We start from the raw sequence: 20,542 nt of genomic DNA, 5'->3' as shown, positions 1-20,542 counted from the left end.
GGGATGGTACGCCCATTGGTCTTTGTGCAGGGGGAAGGGCCTGATCAATGTCCATCACAAATATTTCCTGGCTGCCAAAACTCACCAAAGTTTGTGGATTCTTGAATAAGAATGCTACCTAAAGTTGGCTAACTTCTAAAACCATGCTTGGAAATACAGAGCCTCGCTGTGACTCATGAAGGGTATGATAAAGGCTTGGTGTTGCAGTTCAGTACAAGATAAATGCATGTAGAACTGGTTCTCAGAATTTGAAATGTCTTTGTATCGAGCAGTATGTTAACAGCTACCAAATGAAAATAATTACTGTCATCCTTTCCTTAAATAGCTGTTAACTGGTGATAATTGATTTTTTCGTGAACAGTTTAGCTTTACCAGTATCTGGCTCAATTTATTGTAACTAGTCTGTACATATTGCAGAATACTCAAGTTGTCAGCTTTGGAAGGGAAAGAACTACTTGAATACATTTCCCTGCTGGTTTGTGTTACATATCTATTAATAGTGACATTCTACAATCAAGATTCTCTATTCCTGGGCAGTGTATCCATCATTTTAGTAGTGATACTGCAATACAGATTGTGGTGAATGTTAAGCCATATAGCTGCATAGTAGATGAAAGTAGGATTTAAGAGAGCATTAAAATTATCCATAAAATTCAGTGTAGCAGTTGTATAATTTCTGGTGAATGATGCTATGTTACATGAACAACATTTAAAAATGGGAATGAAGAAATGTATACAATACCCTGAGTAACTATTATTTATTTATTTGTTTCTTTGTTTGTTTTGGCTTATATACCACCACTCTCTATAGACTTGTGGCTTCTTGGTAGAGTTATTATGCACTGTGGATGTTCACAGTAAAGTATTAAATGTTTTGTATTCCTATTTTAGGTTGTGATTCAGGGAAATGATGATATTGCCAGTCGAGCAATAGATCTACTGAAGGAGATCTATACCAACCTTGGCCCAAGGTTACAAGTTAATCAGGTAAAATATTAAAAGAACTTCCAAATCGATAATAAGTAGTTGTTGTTGTTAGGTGCGAAGTCGTGTCCGACCCATCGCGACCCCATGGACAATGATCCTCCAGGCCTTCCTGTCCTCTACCATTCCCCGGAGTCCATTTAAGTTTGCACCTACTGCTTCACTGACTCCATCCAGCCACCTCATTCTCTGTCGTCCCCTTCTTCTTTTGCCCTCGATCGCTCCCAGCATTAGGCTCTTCTCCAGGGAGTCCTTCCTTCTCATGAGGTGGCCAAAGTATTTGAGTTTCATCTTCAGGATCTGGCCTTCTAAAGAGCAGTCAGGGCTGATCTCCTCTAGGACTGACCGGTTTGTTCGCCTTGCAGTCCAAGGGACTCGCAAGAGTCTTCTCCAGCACCAGAGTTCAAAAGCCTCAATTCTTTGACGCTCGGCCTTCCTTATGGTCCAACTTTCGCAGCCATACATTGCAACTGGGAAGACCATAGCCTTGACTAAACGCACTTTTGTTGGCAAGATGATGTCTCTGCTTTTTAGGATGGTGTCTAGATTTGTAGTAGTTGTAGCCAAACTCTTCTCGTGGCATATTTAAAAAACATTACAAGAGCTCTGCTGGATTAGACCAGTGGCCCATCTAGTGCAGTATCCTGTTCCATGCAGTGGCCAATCAGTTGTCCTGGAGGGCCAGCAAACAGGACAGAGACTACAGCATTGTCCTGAAGCAGCCTGCTAGTACTGGTATCCAGAGGTTTGCTGGCTCTGTATCTGTAGGTTCCCTTTAATCAGAATAGCTAGTAATCATTGATGAATCTGTCTCCCATAAATCTGCCTCAATCCCCTTTGAAAGCTATCTACGCTCATGACTATCACTATGTCCACAGGCAGAGAATTCACCAACTTGGTGAATAAGAAAACATCTCCTTTGTCTGTCCTTAATCTGTAACCCATCAATTTAATTGGATGCTTGGCCCAGCTGGCTCGTGGCAGTTTACATAAAAACTGGATAACCTCCCCGTACATAAACCCATAATGGCAGCAAAAAATCCAACACAACAATCTACAGTGTCCCCCATGCCATCTCTTCAACCCTACCACAGCAGTCACTGTTGCCCCAGAGGATGTTCACTGGCAGTGTCTGGGCTAGGGGCTATAGAAGGAGGGACACAATGTTCCTAACCCGACCTCAACCTAATGTCTGGTGGAAGAACTCCATCTTACAGGCCCTACGGGACTCTGATAACTCCATCAGGGCCCTCACCTCTTCTGGGAGCTTAGTCCACCAAGTTGGGGCCAGGACTGAGAAGGCCCTGGCCCTGGTCGAAGCCAGGTGTGCCTCCCGGGGGCCGGGGACAATCAGCAGATTCAAACCCACAGAGCGAAGAACCCTGTGGGGGGGCATAAGGATATACGCGAACCTTAAGATAAGTGGGACCAAAGCCCTGTATAGCCTTAAAGTTTAAGACCAGAACCTTGAACCTGATCTGGAAGCTAACTGGTAACCAATGCAGCTGCCTCAGAATAGGTTGGACATGGGCCCTCCAAGATGACCTCATGAAGACCCTATCAGCTGCATTTTGTATCAGTTGCAATTTCCGGGTCAGAGACAAGGGAAGGCTCACATAGAGCGAGTTACAGATGTCTAGTCTGGAAGTGACCATTGCATAGATCACTGTGGCCAACTGTTCTGAGGACAGGTAGGGCACTAGTAGCCTAGGTTGGCACAGGTGGAAAAACACCATTTGTGCTACCTTTGTGATCTGAGTCTCCATAGATAAGGAGGCATCAAAGATCACCCCCAAATTCCTGGCTGCAGATACAGACATAAGCTGCACCTCGTCCAGGGAGGGGAGGTTTGCTTTCTGATCCTGTCCCCTTTTGCCCAGCCACAGGACCTCTGTCTTGGAAGGGTTGCGTTTCAGACAACTCTGCCTGAGCCATCCAGACGATGCTTCCAAACATCTGGCAAATGTTTCCCGTGGGAGAGTCTGGCCGACCATTCATCAGGAAATAAAGCTGGGTGTCATCCGTATATTGGTGACACCCTAACCCAGTGGTTCCCATTTGGGGTCGCCTGGCCCCTTCTGCAGGGTCACCAGTGATGGCTGGTGGTGGTAGCAGGCGGTGATGGGGGCTGGAGGCTCGCAGAGCACCCGGTGCCACAACAGCCAGCTCTTCACCACCAAAGGAACCAGCGTGTCCGCGGCTCAGGCATGAGGCAACGAAGCCGGGGCCCAGCATGTGGCGGTATTTAAGGTAGTGCAGTTGGCCTCACCAGCACTCACGCCGGGTGCACTGCTGTGTGCAGTGTGCCTGGCACCGCAACAGCCAGATGCCCACGCCATGACTTCCTCGCGCACCCTGTATCCCACCAAAAGGCGGCTCCGGTGAGTCTTCGCTGCCACTTGTAGCCATGGCCGCCTTTGTGTAAGAATCCCAAAGGATTCTGCAGGCGACCCCAGCTGCGATGGTGGCAGCCAGAGACGATGGAGCCATGGCACTGGCTGCCTCCACGCCGCCTCGAGATTGTTGTGTGCCTGCACACACATGCACGCACATACCCGCCACTCTTGTGTATGTGTGTGCTGCCCATGCTGCTGCCGAGTTGGGATCACAGCGTGACAGCGGTTGAGAACCATTGCCCTAGCCCCAAACCCCTGACTAGCTGTGCTAGAGGGGGCTTATAGACGTTAAAAAGCGTGGGAGAGAGTATCGCAGCTTATGGCACTCCCCAAGGGAGCATAAAGGCGTCAGATAACTCTTCCTCCACTGCAACTCTCTATGTCCAGTTCTTAAGGAAGGAGATCAGCCACAGTAAGGCTGTCCCCCTAATCCCTGTTCCAGGGATGCAGTGGGCTAACAACTCGTGGTCGACCACATAAAATGCTGTTGACAGATCTAAGAGCATGAGGATATCCAAACCGCCCCAATCCAGCTGGCACTGGAGATTATCCGTCCGAGCGACCAGTGCACTCTTCACCTGTGGCCCGTTCATGTCCTCATTGTCCTCTAAACTAATAAGTCCCATATTCTTCAGTCTCTCCCTGTAGCAAAGGTGGTTCAACCCGTTAATTATCGTGTTGCCCTTTTTATCCAGCTCTAAATAATCCATGTCTAGATAACAGCAAACAGAATGATATTGTTCCAACTGAGCCTGTATACATGGCTCTATACAATGGTGTTACAATTTTGACCATTTTCTGTTCCTTTCTTTTCCTAATAATTCTCAACATGGAGTTTGCCTTTTTTTTTTTTTACTGTTGCCTCGTGGGGTGTACAAAATAACAACCCCATGTATTTTTCTTGTTACTGAAACCCAAAGTATCGGTATTTCCCAGTATTCCTATTTGGAACACTGAATTGTTGGGGCTCCATTACACCCTTCATTATAGTGAATGGTCCCCATTGGGTATGATTGAGAATTAATCTGAGGACATCTGCGGGGGCTGTTTTTTGATGTAGAGGCACCAGATTTGCAGCTTAGCTTCTGCTACCTCTCCTAAAAAAAACTCCATACCCTCAAGTCTGTGGCCCCACTCAAAGAAGGTACCTCAATCCTCCATTTTTTCCAATAGAGGTGGCAAGAGCATCTAAACTTTAAACAGAATGCAATGTCTATAAAATTTAAATACTTTTTGCAAGCTGTGGCAGGAATAAACTCTGATTTTCAGAACATGTCTGCTGGTTTGCCTGTGGTCTTCTAAAAGTATTTTGGATTTTTTCAAGGCATCTATTAATCTATTAATAACTGCATAATACTGAGTTGCTGAAATAATTTATTTCATTTTCCTGCAGGTAGTAATCCATGAAGACTTCATTCAATCCTGTTTTGATCGCTTGAAAGCTTCCTATGATACATTGTGTGTGCTGGATGGTGATAAAGACAGTATTAATTGTGCAAGGCAAGAGGCAATACGAATGGTGCGGGTTTTGACTGTTTTGAGGGAATATATAAATGAATGTGACAGCGATTATCATGAAGAACGAACAATTCTGCCGATGTCAAGGTTTGTAGAAATCTCGTAATTATTGAGAATGTATATATATATTACATATAAAAGGAGTAATTGTAAAATGATCTTACACGTGTGATACTAAAATCTGGCATATAAAATTCTATTGCTTTTGTGCACAGAAGTTTATCAAAACATTTGTTAAATATTCAAATATGGTACTAATCCTATTATGTCAGTAGGAGACTTTCTGTTGAAATAATCTTTTCTAATTTCTCCACCCTTCCTTAAAATTATGTTTGTTCTTACTGTAGGGTACATCAGTTTGCAGTGCCTCTCAAATACCAGATACTCTGTAGTTTTTCTAGTAGAAAATGAAGCTCCATAAACTTTAAATGAAGCTCCATACATTGAAGTTCCATAAATATTCCAGATAGCATAAGTGACACATTTTGTGCTGTTAATACAGTAAAAACTAATGCAGGTTTGATGGAGTAATGCATATATTTAAAATTTCTCTCAGATGTTCATTTTGTGTACCAGCAGAGTAAAATGTGGGTGGTAGAGAATGTGGTTGTTGAGGAAAACTGCAGAAACTTGGTGCCCAAGATGGCAATCATTGCCTGATGTCCTGGACCTGCTGTTCACTAGCTGTATCTGCTTACCTCTTTGGGCCAGCACTAATACATGCACTTGGGAAGGGGTTAGGAGAATGAGGAAAACCTTTTCAGCAGCAAGTTGCCTTGTGTTTAATAGGAAATTGCTGTTTATATTAATAATAGTATTCTAATTATTCAGAAATAATTTCTGAAATTTTGAGTCCAATTGATAATTCTGAATCATGAATCCAAATTTTGGTTGTGGTTAATATCCCTGCTTGAAACTTCTCTTCTTCCCTGTGCCTCCTCCCTGCGGTGACTACATTCTTCCTGCCAGACCTGGAGCCTTAGAGCCAATTACCGTATTTGCCGGCGTATAAGACGACTGGGCATATAAGACGACCCCCCAACATTTCCACTCAAAATATAGACATTGTTACATTACATTACAGTACTATGGGCCACTATGGGCAGCTATGTCTATCCCAACTGAAGTGCACCCGGCGTATAGGACAACCCCCCCAGTTGGAAGCATGTTTTTCAGGGGGGGAAAGTAGTCTTATACGCCAGCAGATTAAATAAAGCCCTAAGGGCTATTGGGGAGGAGTTAGTTAGGGCGGGCTCTGTCCGTGATAAAAACTCGAAGGGGCGAATCAGGAGCCATAAAGCGGCTCCTGATTCACCCCTACGAGTGCCACTCCCCATTGCCCGCATGCCCCGGCCTTGCCTGCCATAGAACTCCTTCCCATCGCCCTAGGGAAAGGAGCAGGGACGCGGCGTCCCTGCTCCTTTCCCGCCACCCCCCAACAACACGCTGCTGGCTACGTCCTACTACCCCCCGCCATCCCCAGCCCCCTTCCCGCCCCGCGCCGCCTGCCTACAACACAAACACCCCTCCCACACACACACACTCCAGCACCCACCTGCCGCCCGCTCACACCCCCAACCCTCCCCAGACCCCTTCCTGACACACCGCTGCTTCCTGCTACACAAAAACCCACCCAGCCACACATTCCGCCTACCACCCGCCACCCGCTAACGCCCCCAACCCTCTCTAGACCCCTTCCCGACCCACCGCCACTCCCCACGACACAGAAACCCACCTAGCTACACGTTCCGGCAGCCACCCGCCGCCCGCTAACCCCCCACCCTCCCAAGACCCTTTCGCCACCCGGCACGACGCCCCGACGACCACCCGCCACCTCTCCCCCACCCCCTGTCCCCGCGCTTCCCACCCACACACCAACTCACCCTTCCCCCGGCCGAGCCCCGCTCCCAGACACCGCACTCACCTTCCACCGGCTGTCCTGCTCCCTGTCCCTCTCTTCCCTTTGGCCTCGCACAGACGCCGCCGGCCTGCGCGCCCTGCGTGCAGCCTGGCACGCCAGCCAAATGAACCAGGCATGCGCGGACTCATGCGCATGCCTGGTTGCTCATGCCGACGCCCACCACCACCACCCCGCCCCCCCGCTCCAGCATGCATGCCCGGACTCCCGAGAATGCGTCCTTCCCTTCCCCAACGCCCGCCCCCCCAAGCTGCGCCGCTTACCCGCCTGCCCCCAGCAGCTTCCAGCCAAGCTACAAGGTAGGACGCACTCGCTCTATGCCCGTTTTTACGCCCATTTTTATAAATGGGCTTTTCTCCTAGTACTGTAAATAATCAGCAAACCTGTGTGAGTTATTTGCTCCTCAGACAGAAAGGACAGATTATTGTTAAACTATAAATTTTGAATAGTTAGACTTTAATTGTAACATAAGAGCATTCAGATGTTTAGTATCCAGTTTGTAGGGACCATTATGGCCATTTACAATTTCTTAAGCTTATTTTAAGCTTCTCTGGGTAGGCCCTGACACTGTGTAAACTTACTTGAACATCTTGACTTGTTCAATTAGAATTTTTTTTTTCTGTATTCCCAGAGCATTTCGTGGAAAACACATTTCTTTGGTAGTCCGCTTCCCAAACCAAGGTCGACAAGTGGAAGATCTGGATGTGTGGTCTCATACAAATGACACAATTGGTTCAGTCAGACGTTGCATTTTGAACCGCATTAAAGCCAACAGTGCACATACAAAAGTAGAGTTATTTATTGGAGGTGAACTGGTAGATCCAGCAGATGACAGGAAGTTAATTGGACAGTTAAATCTCAAAGACAAAACAGTAAGTACTATTCTATATCATGTATTGTGTAGGTTCCTTGTTCAATGGGAAATGGTCAATTTTGAAATAGTGGCATTTTGGGTGAGTAGACCTGAAGTATTTAAAAAATGGGTCAAGACATTCTGTGAAGGTTCAAGGGGGTGGCAGGTTACAGTGGATAAGTGATAGGGTTGTGAGTGTCCTGCATAGTGCAGGGGGTTGGACTAGATGACCCAGGAGGTTCCTTCCAACTCTGTGATTCTATGATTAAATTAGATTGTGGAGCCTCACTAGGTGGATTGCAAGCTTTTATAGAGTCATCGTGTTTAGTTGTTTTTGGATGGGTCTAGTGCTAATGCACTACTACTTTGCCGTAGAGACAATTCCTTTTTACTATAGACAGAGAGGTTGACTTCTCCTTTTCCGTCATGTGTCTGATGTGTGGTTTCTTGTCACATGCTTGCAGTTCAGGAGATCTTATGCTGCTGTTGTGTGAAAAGTTAAATTCAGCTGGATTAACACCTTGCAACTTGAATTTTAAAATTGATAACAAAACTTGACAATCTTACACAATTTTATTTTCAGCTAATTACAGCCAAGCTAACCCAGATAAGTTCCAATATGCCTTCAAGCCCTGATAGTTCTTCTGACTCCTCTACTGGTTCTCCTGGAAACCATGGGAATCACTATAGTGATGGTCCTAACCCAGAAGTTGAAAGTTGCTTACCTGGAGTAGTAAGTGGAGAGGCATAAATTCAAAATGAGAGTACTGTTTCAAAATTCAAATTATTCATATCACATGTTATGAACTGATGTTGCATGACAATCTTTTATTTTTTTATTTTAGATCATGTCACTTCATCCTAGATATATCTCATTTCTTTGGCAAGTTGCAGACCTAGGCAGTAGTTTAAATATGCCTCCTCTTAGAGATGGTGCACGCATCCTTATGAAATTAATGCCCCCAGGTAAGACTCTTCATTGTGTTTTAATGTAGAGGTTAATAAAATGTATCAGAGGGGTTTTCATACATGTACAAATTGCACAAGTTGCACTCTCTCATGTACAAACAGCTTGTTCAATCTGCATCCATGTTCAAAAGCAGCATTCAAAAGCAGATATTACTATCAGTAGAACATGCTTATTGCAACTGTTTTCATTTGAACTCCTTAAACAATTTTTTCAAAAGCAAAGTTTTGAGGAGTTTTTTGAGGGAAGACTGACCAGAATTGCTGCAATGTTACCTTGATGTTTGAATGTTCCATCTTTATTAAACCCTGGGATTTAATCATAACACCAGTATGGTTTGGTGGTTAGAGTATCAGACAAGGAACTGGGTGACCCAGATTTGAGTCCGCACTCTACCTGATGCTTACTAAGTGACTGGATCAGTCATATCCTCTCAGTCTAACATACTTCACAGAACTGTTGTGGGGATAAAATGAAGAGGGTAAGCTGTTTTCCATCTCCAATGTGAAAAAATGTGTATAGATAAATCTGATGTTTTGAAACGACAGTTTTGCAAACTGAATATCACCCATTCCTCTACCTTATGTAGTGAAAAATATAGCATGTGATATATTTTTGTCTTGCTTTCCTTTAGAAGGGTTTGTAACTAGTCACCTTTTTCACGTGCATGCAGTATATTTCAGTAGGGATGGGCACAAACTGGTTCATGATCCAAAATTCGGCAAAAACTTGATCTAGCTTGGAGTCCCTGAACCAGTGTTTAGGGAAGGTGCCTTCCCTGAACATTTACCAAACTTTTGTCCAGTTAAGCTGTTTGGGCTATTTAAACCTAACAGTTAAGCAGTGTGAGTCCAATATATGTATAATAAATGATTTAAATCCTATCTGCAGAATTCAACATTTTCTCCTTAAAGTATCACATGGTCTTCAAGCTCCCAAGGAAACTGTGAGTTCTGCATCTCTCTAAAGCAGTCTCAAAAAACGTTCCAAGAAATGTGACAGCATTCTTAATTATTATTTGGAAAGTTTGTGTTGTATCTTTATTTGGACAGTTGTTGTCGATTCTGTTCTCAATTTGTATTTAAGCATCTGCCCTGTTGTTTGATTAAAATGGCTGCCAGCCCTTTAAACCTAACAGCTGGGCAGATCTGCCCATGGGCTGTTAGGTTGAAATGACTGTGAGCCATTAAAGCACGGGGAAGTGAAATCAGCCATTTAACCCTTCCTGGGCTATTCTCCTCCTTTCTCCCAGCTGTGGCAAGCCATAGCCGAGAGAAAGAGGATCTGAACTGTCCAGTTTGGGGGCTGCCTTGAACTGGAATTTTTAGGTTCATACTCACTCTATATTTTAATCTCAAAATGTATGGTTCAGAAATCTGTACTGAGTTCTTTAAGTAAGGAACACTTAAATTGTGCTTTTGTTACAGATAACACTACTGTAGAGAAACTAAGAGCTATTTGTTTAGACCATGCTAAACTTGGTGAGAGCAGCCTTAGTCCATCTCTTGATTCTCTTTTCTTCGGCCCATCTGCTTCACAAGTGCTATATCTTACTGAGGTTTGTAATACTTCCAACCCGTATTTTGAAATTTGAAAACTTATCTTCTGGTAATTGTTTTCTATACTGAAACGGGGAATCAAGAAGGTTGTATTCAGATGTCATTAATAAGACCACAGTTTGTAATTAAAGAGGTTTTGCTCAGGCTAATGTTCTTCCCTATCCCCCTTTTCTGTGCTTAGATCAAAGACTTGGAAGACTTCTGTAGAACCTTCTGAATTTGGCTTGTTGTGGTTTGTTACTTGAGAGTACACTGGCATGCTAAACCAAGATGATATAAATTGGGAATACTAGTTTGAGAGAAAGAAATAGATGACAAACTGGTTAAATTGAAGATTTTCTATATGAGAGAAGGATTGTATATAGCAGTGGTCCCCAACCTTTCTGAGGTTGGGGACCGGCAGGGCATCGGGGCACGGCCCACATGGGCCGCGCCCACGCATCGGGCCGCACTCACGGGCCGTGCCCGCGCATCGGGCCGTTCCCACACGGGCGCGGCACGGCCCTGATTCCATCTCCCTGCCCTCCCGCAGTAAGAAGCTTCCCGGGCCGCAAGCTTGCGGCCTGGGAAGTTTTTACCTGCGGGGGGGGGGGCGGGGAGAGGGAGCTGCGGCCCGGCGCCATGGCCTTCGCGGCCCGGCAGCAGGCCACGGCCCGCAGGTTGGGGACCACTGGTATATAGGACTCATGACTCATTCTCATGAGCAAACTGCTTTATTAATGTTATATCTGAATGCAGCCATAGTTCGGAATATCTGGAGCACTTTATTTAATATTGTATACTAGGGAAAGTAGATTCAAATGGGTAGCTGTGTTGGTCTGAAGTAGCACAATAAAATCAGAGTCCAGTAGCACCTTTAAGACCAACAAAGATTTATTCAAGGTGTGAGCTTTCGAGTGCAAGCACTCTTCCTCAGACTAAGAACTCCCTGCATGACAGTGGGAATATATAGCAAAAATTAATTCTGTTAAATTAGTAAACTGTGTCACACATCCAAATAATCATCCTTATGATTATTCTTTGCCAAAACAGCCAATCAGTTTCCTGGAATTCAGTTGTGCTTCACAAAAACATAGGAGAAATAAAACTCTGTCAGTGATCAAAGGTTCCCACCCCTCTATTTGCTGTTTGCCCCATCTGTCACCATGCAAGTGTGAAACATTCCTGTAAGGGAATTGCTGGCAATTATCTTATCCCAATACCAGGAAGTTAAACTTAAAATTCCATTCCATTACCATTACCATTACCTTACATTATCACAAATAAAATAAATTGTGAGGAATATGGATACATGAGTTGAACAAGGTTAGCATGAATAGTAAGATAAAAAGCCAGGGTATGTCATTGTTTGAGTGTTGTAATAACTTGCATTTCTGCAATCTCCCTTTCTAGCCTTTTCTTGAAGTTCCTTTGCAATAAAACAGCTACTTTCGGTCCCTTATTAAATGTCCTGGAAGGTTGAAGTGTTCCCCTACAGGTTTTTCAGTTTTGTGGTTTTTAATGTCAGACTAGGGAAGGTAGTTTTGGATAAGTACTTCAGCAGAAAAGTTAGATATGAGCCTGACTTTCGAGAGTCAAAGCTCCCTTTGTCAGACCCCTTCATTTTACAAAGGGAGCTTTGACTCTTGAAAGCTCATTCTTTGAAAATCTTGTTGGTGTCTAACGTATTCGTGGACAAATCTAACTGTTCTGCAGGCTAACATGGCTACCTTTTGAGACTACTTTAGCATAAAGCTGTGGGGAAAAATAATGTAAAAACTATTTTCACATTCTACTTTTCAGTGCATGTACTTAATAAAGAAAATTTTTAAATATTCTACCAGAATTTTTATTTTTATTTCTTCAGGTAGTCTATGCCTTGCTAATGCCTGCCAATTTACCTTTGGGAGAAGATGCCACTGACTTCCAGTACAACTTCTTAAAAAGTGGTGGCTTGCCTCTTGTCCTAAGTATGCTAACTCGAAATAACTTCCTGCCAAATGCGGATATGGAAACAAGAAGGGGTGCCTACTTAAATGCTCTAAAAATAGCCAAGCTGTTGCTAACAGCAATTGGATATGGCCATGTTAGAGCTGTGGCAGAAGCTTACCAGCCAGTTGTAGAGGGCACAAGCCCAATGTCCCCGGTAAGACTAACATATTCTAAAATGAAAGCTTACATTAATGTATATTGCTTCAGTTGTTGGCCATCAACATCTATATTCTTAACACGTACAATTTTACAATGCAGATAGAGTCTTCTGTTTCGTTCGCAGTGTAGATAAGCCATCTTATTTGTTTCTTTCTCTTTTATACATTTCAGTGGAGTATATTCATTTGAATTCCAGATCTAGAAAATATGACACTTACTTGAACACATTGTTTCCTGGGGAGGGGGGAGGAAAATAATGAAAAAGGGGTAAAAAATGATACATACACTTTGGGCTTGAAGGTTCTGTCTTCGGTCTTAAAAATGGCTATAGATCCTTGTAGGGCTTTTCTTCTGCATTGTTTTCCAAATGAGAAGAGCTAATAGTGACTGCACCACAGCTATTGGACATTGTCTAGGAAGCTCATTTGGGTCAAAGGCATAGTAAGTTTCACTAGTACAAAACTCAGTTATTTTAATAAATATTGATTGTGAAATTAATCCTATGAACCACCTTGTCCTTATGAAACAGGTGTTCGCAGACTTCCCCAGCAGCCCTCTGAGATCCCTGAAGGGTCATGCTAGGAATCAGTGAGCTTCAGGAACAAAATGCCGTGAGATGACCGGACCAAGGAAATGGGAAGCAAGTGAAATGGCCCCCACTTCCAGCTTCCTACTAATGAAGGAAGCATGGTGGAAGGAGCCTTTGCCTTGGTGCAAAGATAGGAAGGGTGGTTTTACCCACTTCTTCCCAAAACACACCATGGTTTTCTGGCATTTTGTCCATGATGCTCACCCAGTGATTGGCATTGTTGTTGTCATGAATATTAGACTTTTTAAAAAATGCAACAGAAATATTTTTGAGCATAACAAAATTTACACTTGAGAACAACGATTGTATTTTTAAATAATACATTATTCTAGATCAACCAGGCTACCCATGATCAAGCAGTAGTGTTGCAGACTGCTCTACAGAATATTCCCAATCCAACCTCAGAATGCATGCTAAGAAATGTAGCAATTCGCCTTGCTCAGCAAATATCTGATGAGGTTAGTATTTGCAATTTTTTATAACCTTCTACCAGTTCTCTGACCCATAAAATTTGCTCATCAATGTAAACCTTTATAACTGTACAGAAAGAGAGTGTGCTGTTAACTGCTTGTGTCAGTTCTTTTCTGTGTTGTCTCTGCAGGCTTACACTTAGGTTCTGTGTTTACACAGACAGCAATATGCAGAATGGTCTAGAGCTAAAAATTTGATGTTTTCAATGTGATGAACTCTTTGTGTTAAGGGCGTATGCTGCATAGTATATATTCCTCCAGGTGGTGAAGAAGTTTTCTTTTAATGACCATGGCAGTAACATCATGAAAACACTGAAATGTATCAGAAGGGTTACTTCGGCATGAAAACTGTCTTTGTCATAATGAAAGCTTGATAAAGTTGTACTAAAACACTGAAAAGTTAGCTCTAATGGGTTGTTGTTGTTCTTGTTATTTAATTTATTAACAGCCACTCCCATGAGGCTCGTGGCGGTTCACAAAAGTCCAACTAAAAACCCATTAAAATGGACAATCACAACACAATAACAATGGTGGCAACAAAATGGCGGAACCCTCAACCCCTTCTCTCACCCTTCTACCAGAGGGAAAAGAGAAGAGAGACAGAGTCCTAGATGGCATTTGTCATTTAACATCAAGGGGGTCCCCAATTGATCTTCCTTCACTATCTCAGCCTCAACCATAAACCTGGTGGAAGAGCTCCATTTTACAGATTCTGCGGAAAGCAGAAAGATTGGCAAAGGATAATCCTGTAGGTCAGGGGTAGTCAACCTGTGGTCCTCCAGATGGACATCTGGAGGACCACAGGTTGACTACCCCTGCTGTAGGTGACAGGGTTTTTAATAATTGCATAAATTTTCTGTACATGAATTTATTTTTCCTTACCATACATTTTTGCAAGGGGTGGGAGCTAGAAATCCAGATACTTGTTCATAGCAGTAATAATATATTAATGATATTTTTTTTTCTGTTTTCAGGCTTCAAAATATATCCCTGATATCTGTGTCATTAGAGCGGTCCAAAAAATTGTTTGGGCTTCAGGATGTGGATCAGTACAGTTGGTTTTCTCTTCAAATGAGGATATTAGTAAAATTTATGAAAAGGTAAAAAAAATGCTTAAATTTGTTTGAGGGGGCAGTGAGCATTAAGAAAATTGCGCTTGATGTGGCCTTTTAACATAAAGTACACACCTTGGTGTTCATACTTAATCTTGGCATACTTTACTTCCTAAGTGTAATTTTATGGTAGATTCTTTTACAGCAATGGTTCTCAACCTTACTGGTGCCACGACCCCAACTTCGGCAGCGGTGTGCGTGCAGGCGCACAACAATTGAGGCGGTGTGGAGGTGGCCAGTGCCATGGCTCTGCTGCCTCCACTGCTGTGGCAGCGGCCAGCAACCTGGCAACCCCGGGAAAGGGGCCAAGCGACCTCAAATGGGGTCACGACCCTATGGTTGAGAACCACTGTTTGATACTGTAAATTACACCGAGGGTGAATTGATCAGCTATAAGTTTACTTGAATTTAATAGGGATTTTTGGGAGGATGTGCATAGAGAATGCTACTCTGTCCCTGAATGCACCAGACTGAATGGGGTTTACAAATAATTATAAAGTTACAGACAGTAGGTTTAAACCATCAGTATTCTCAACTAATATCAGTTGACCATATAATTAGACGATTGAATTTATATCATAATTTTCTTGGTAAGAGAAGGTATCCCATTTCTTCCATAAAATTGTGTATGGACCAGCTAGTAAAAGTGGAATACTACTTCTCTAATGTATTACATGAATAATGATGGGGGTGTATTATGAAAGACAGGAAAAACTGTGGCGTTTTCATTAATGTTGTGCTTGGGAAGGTAAGACAGAATAATTAATTTGTATTAGATGTGCCAAAATAAATTATTTCATAAAGTGGTTGTGTTACCAATAGAGCCATGAAACATAGGTGGTAATGGCAACTGTGGTTATTGTCTGGACCTGATGCTTGAATCTACAATCAGCTCTTCTTATGTCACAAATTATAGACTCGGTTGATGAACAAAAGTCATATTCCGACATATGAATATGAGGGGTTATTAATTAGGCTACCATCCTCGTTGTGGAGAGATTTGTGGAGTGTTTTGAGATTTGTATGGAGTACATGATGTTAACAGTCCAGTATCTTCTAAAAGACGAGCCTCTTGTGGTGCAGAGTGGTAAGGCAGCATAAATGCTGTCTGAAGCTGTCTGCCCATGAGGCTGGGAGTTCAATCCCAGCAGCCGGCTCAAGGTTGACTCAGCCTTCCATCCTTCTGAGGTTGGTCAAATGAGTACCCAGCTTGCTGGGGGGGTAAACGGTAATGACTGGGGAAGGCACTGGCAAATCACCCCAAATTGAGTCTGCCATGAAAACGCTGGAGGGCGTCACCCCAAGGGTCAGACATAACTCGGTGCTTGCACAGGGGATACCTTTACCTTTACCTATCTTCTAAAAGACCTATTTACAATTGACACCATGCTTATAAGAGCCGCTTGGTGTAGTAATCTGGAGAACTGGGTTTGATTCCCCACTCCTCCACATGCAGTCGACTGAGTGACTTTTGGCTAGTCACAGTTCTGTTAGGGCTCTTTTCACAGAGGATGGTAAAGGTGTTTGTAAGCTGCTTTGGAACTCCTTTGGGTAGTGAAAAGCAGAGTATAAAAAATCAGCTCTTCTCTACAATGGACTTCAGGATCACGCACCTCCTTCCACATACACCTCCTTCCACCCTCATTCCATTTCAGTGTTACATGAGAGCATAGGTAACAATTTATGCTATTTTAGTGGCAACAATTTATAGTATTTATATGTAGGAGTAGGAATTTAGTTGAGGTTGTGTATGATCCTACAACTGCTTCCAGTTCTTTAAACCAAATCTATGCCTTGTCTGTGAGCTGTAACATGTATTCTTGGTGTTGATTGTATATGAAGCAAATTTTAGATAGTCATTGCTGTTTCTCATACCCACTTCATTCTGCTTATGATTAATTTTACAGACAAATGCAGGCAATGAACCAGATGCAGAAGATGAACAAGTTTGCTGTGAAGCACTTGAAGCGATGACTCTCTGTTTTGCTTTGATTCCAACAGCATTGGATGCACTTAGTAAAGAAAAAGCATGGCAGACATTTATCATTGACTTGTTACTGCACTGTCACAGCAAGTGAGTAATTTTTCCTATTATCTCACTATTTTTGTTGACTTTTCAGCAGTGAGCATGTTGGTGTGGTTCTCACCTGTGACTGTAGATGCCCATGCATGCACCAGATGGAAGAACACCTGGGTTGTGACTTAATTTGTAATAGTCTAGATTGTATTGACTACTCCCATGTATTTCCTATTGTAAGTGTCTTCCAAAAATATTTTGTAGCCACTGTAAATTGTATGAATCTTTCTGTATATGAAAGCATTTTCTATTTTGTACTCACAGAGAATGACAGTAATTGCTCATCTTTGGGAAGAGGAAAGTCCATTACTAATTGGAAATCTCCAAAGTGTTGCTCCAATTCTTGCATACAGATAGTAGAAAATTGGTATTGATACTCTGTGGGAGCATTCTTTGACTGAGGAATATGGATCCCTTAATAAGTCTTGTTTGTGCCTAGTCATAGCATTACTGATATTGCATACTGAAGCCTGTTGAAGTCATTAATTCTTGTTAGGTTATAGGGAAGAAGCTTTTTTTTACTAATTTAAAAAATTTAAAAATATATTTAAAATTAAAATACATATGTTGCGTCCCTCATCTATTACCAGAATTCTGTTGATGGAAAAGGTTGAAGGGAAGCAATCTCACCCTTTCCATGCAGTCTCTCAACCAGTATGGCTGTTTGATCATGTGTGTCCCATGACTACAGGAATAAACTTTCCAGGGGACAGAAGAAATTGTTGAGGGGGAGGGGAATGTGACAATAATCTGCATTCCAACTGTTGATGCATCACGGGATCCAACCCAGTGTTCTCTGCTTAGAATCTCTTGGCACATATACATACGTTAGCAAGAAAGCCCATTGCAACCAGGAATGCAATGGGCTCTAGGACCCAGGGGACACCGAGAGGGAACACCGGCTCTCTCTATGTCTCTCTCTCCATGGCAGCAGGAGCCATAGCAGGTAATTAAGGCTCGTTCTTAGGAGGGAAGCAGGGCTGGTCAGCAGCTTGGGGCAGCTCTCTCTGTGTCTCTTGCAGCAGGAGTGATAGGAGGGAATGAGGGCTCGTGTTCGGTCTGGAAAGGCTTTATGTGTTTCTTTCTGTCTCCGGCGTGTCTGAAAGGAATGTGGCTAGTGTCCAGGGAGAGAGGGAGTGAGCTGTAGGGGCAGGGCCAATCAGGGTGCAGCCAGTGTTGCACTCTGATTGGCCCTATTCCAACTCGGACAGCCAGACACGTGCCACGCCCCAGGCTGTTTCACAAATATATAAATAAGGATTATTCTGATAATTCGGTTGAATAAAGTTTAGAGATAATAGAGTTGAAAAGGGGTTTTTACTTGTATGCAGATTGATTCACTATTTAACACTGGCAAAGTGTATTTTACATGATTTCTCTTAAGATAAAAATATTTCTAGAGAATTTTTATTTCTTTTAATATTCATTTCTGAGGAACTTTTTTTGTTGAAAACTGAAACCAATTAAGTAAAATAGCTTAAATGGAAGTATTGGTTGTTTTCACAATGTTATTTGTGTAAACAGGTGCACTTGTATTTAATGTACATAAGCATTGTAAAGCTTATGAATAATGGTTTTTAAAAGTGTATGCAGTATGCATTTATTTAGCTCCTAAATTTATTAGAAACATTTACGGTTCACTCGTTTCAGAACTGTTCGTCAGATGGCACAGGAGCAATTCTTCTTGATGGCTACCAGATGTTGTATGGGACAGAGACCACTTCTTTTCTTTATAACCCTATTGTTTACTGTGCTAGGGGTAAGGGTTTTAAAGCTTCCTTGCTTATGCTGTATAAGAAATTTCTGATACATATTCTTTATTTAATTCTCCATACTCCTAGATCATTTTTTCAGTAATTTAACATGGTAGATCCTAAGAACAAACCTTTTGGGAAGAGCTCAGTTTCTTTCCACTTTGCCTGTATATCTTGAAAATATTTCTTTGTGGATTAAAGATGTGCAAACAAATCCCGATAATAATATTTTTCAGGTTCAGATACATTGAGACTGAAAAATATTGGTATCTAGATTCATTAATATTTGGAAATGCTGCATTTATTGACTCCACTATAACCTATAATGAGCCTCTTGTGGCGCAGAGTGGTAAGGCAGCAGACATGCAGTCTGAAAGTTCTGCCCATGAGGCTGGGAGTTCAATCCCAGCAGCCGGCTCAAGGTTGACTCAGCCTTCCATCCTTCTGAGGTCGGTAAAATGAGTACCCAGCTTGCTGGGGGGTAAACGGTAATGACTGGGGAAGGCACTGGCAAACCACCCCGTATTGAGTCTGCCATGAAAACGCTAGAGGGCGTCACCCCAAGGGTCAGACATGACTCGGTGCTTGCATAGGGGATACCTTTACCTTTACCTATAGCCTATAAGGTAAAGGTAAAGGTATCCCCTGTGCAAACACCAGGTCATGTCTGACCCTTGGGGTGGCACCCTCTAGCATTTTCATGGCAGACTCAATATGGGATGGTTTGCCAGTGCCTTCCCCAGTCATTACCATTTTACCCCCCAGCAAGCTGGGTACTCATTTTACCGACCTCAGAAGGATGGAAGGCTGAGTCAATCTTGAGCCAGCTGCTGTATAGGCCCTATAGCCTATAGGGACCATTATAGTGAATTTATTATTTTTTTTTTATTATTTGAATTTATATACCGCCGTTCCCGATTGGGCTTACGGCGGTTCACATAATAAAAGAATAGTCCCCAGGGACTATAATGGAGAATCCATCCAGGAGTATCAGAGGCTCATAGAAGGGGACTGTGTTTTGAGGTAGAGGCACAATTTTCAGCATAGCTTCTGGTGCCTCACTTTAAAAAATATCCTCAAAAAAAATGCCAAGTTCAAAAGATTAGACCAAGGGGCCCAGTTCTATGAGCTTGAAAGAAGGTGCCTCCATTAGAAACAATAGATTCTAATGGAGGAAAGACATTTAAACTTTAAAGGCAATGCAGTCCTTTACAATTTAGATTCCTTTTGCAAACTCTGATGGTGGCACAAAACTGAATTCCCAAAAGTCATTAAGGAATGGAGAGCACTTTAAATGACCTTTAACTGCTCTTTTCCGGTGGTCCAGGCCAGCCATTTGGGATAGCTGGGAAAATGGGGTATGGGATATCTGGCTGAATAACGGAAAAGTATTTTTTCAGTTATTGTTTTTCATTCAGATAAGCTCAGTGCACGCCCCTGTTGTGAATCCTGGGACTATTATATACACAGTATGCTGTACTATGGGGAGCTGCAGTGAAGAGGAGGGAGTAGGATAAAATTTCTCCTTCCTTTGCTAGCAAAAAAGGAAGAAGTTGTCAAGCATTCAAAAGCTTTGCATTGTGGCCCTTGAATATGTCTCCTTAAATATTCCCGATCTTACATAAGAACTTTCTGTGTTCTTGGATAAATATTCCGTGTTGAAACTCTTAATGCAGATACTTTTGCAAAACTGCTAAATACCTGTTTCTTTTTCAGAGTACTGCAAGAGAGCGTGCAAAACATTCAGGGGACTACTTTACTCTGTTGAGACATCTTCTTAATTATGCATATAATAGTAATATCAATGTGCCCAATGCTGAGGTTTTACTTAATAATGAAATTGACTGGCTTAAAAGAATTAGGGTAAGTTCTATAGCAATGTGTAGTTATTAAATATTAATTTGATAATTGTTAGATCCAATGGCACAGGGTGTGTTGTTGTTTTTAAATTGTTAGGATGAAGTGAAAAGAACAGGAGAAACAGGTGTAGAAGAGACAATCTTAGAAGGTCATCTTGGAGTAACGAAAGAATTGCTGGCATTCCAGACTCCTGAAAAGAAGTACCATATTGGTTGTGAAAAGGGAGGTGCTAATCTAATTAAAGTAAGTAATTGTTAAAAGGAAACAAATTAAATCAATAGCAACTCAACTAAAAATATCTATTTGCATCCAAGTTGATAATAAACTCACAAAATCTATTTGTAGCTTATTCATG

The 20,542-nt window shown here is 42.5% G+C and overlaps 1 protein-coding gene across 3 annotated transcripts in view; it reads left to right on the top strand.

Annotated features, from left to right (window-relative positions):
* USP9X (ubiquitin specific peptidase 9 X-linked) overlaps positions 1-20,542 on the top strand; it is a 111,479-nt gene that overhangs the window by 53,313 nt on the left and 37,624 nt on the right. For all 3 annotated transcript variants that reach the window (XM_077342901.1, XM_077342900.1, XM_077342902.1), the window contains exons 17-29: positions 892-987; positions 4,774-4,985; positions 7,448-7,688; positions 8,253-8,402; positions 8,515-8,635; positions 10,064-10,194; positions 12,042-12,320; positions 13,247-13,372; positions 14,359-14,484; positions 16,404-16,570; positions 18,224-18,332; positions 20,044-20,190; positions 20,284-20,430. In XM_077342901.1, the coding sequence (XP_077199016.1) occupies positions 892-987; positions 4,774-4,985; positions 7,448-7,688; positions 8,253-8,402; positions 8,515-8,635; positions 10,064-10,194; positions 12,042-12,320; positions 13,247-13,372; positions 14,359-14,484; positions 16,404-16,570; positions 18,224-18,332; positions 20,044-20,190; positions 20,284-20,430 (2,052 nt within the window). The remainder of the gene's footprint in view (positions 1-891; positions 988-4,773; positions 4,986-7,447; positions 7,689-8,252; positions 8,403-8,514; positions 8,636-10,063; positions 10,195-12,041; positions 12,321-13,246; positions 13,373-14,358; positions 14,485-16,403; positions 16,571-18,223; positions 18,333-20,043; positions 20,191-20,283; positions 20,431-20,542) is intronic.

Source organism: Paroedura picta, chromosome 6 (genome assembly GCF_049243985.1).
Source record: "Paroedura picta isolate Pp20150507F chromosome 6, Ppicta_v3.0, whole genome shotgun sequence".
NCBI classification, from domain to species: domain Eukaryota; kingdom Metazoa; phylum Chordata; class Lepidosauria; order Squamata; family Gekkonidae; genus Paroedura; species Paroedura picta.
The sequence above is the reverse complement of the archived record's forward strand: the minus strand, read 5'-3'. Positions and strand labels throughout refer to the sequence as shown.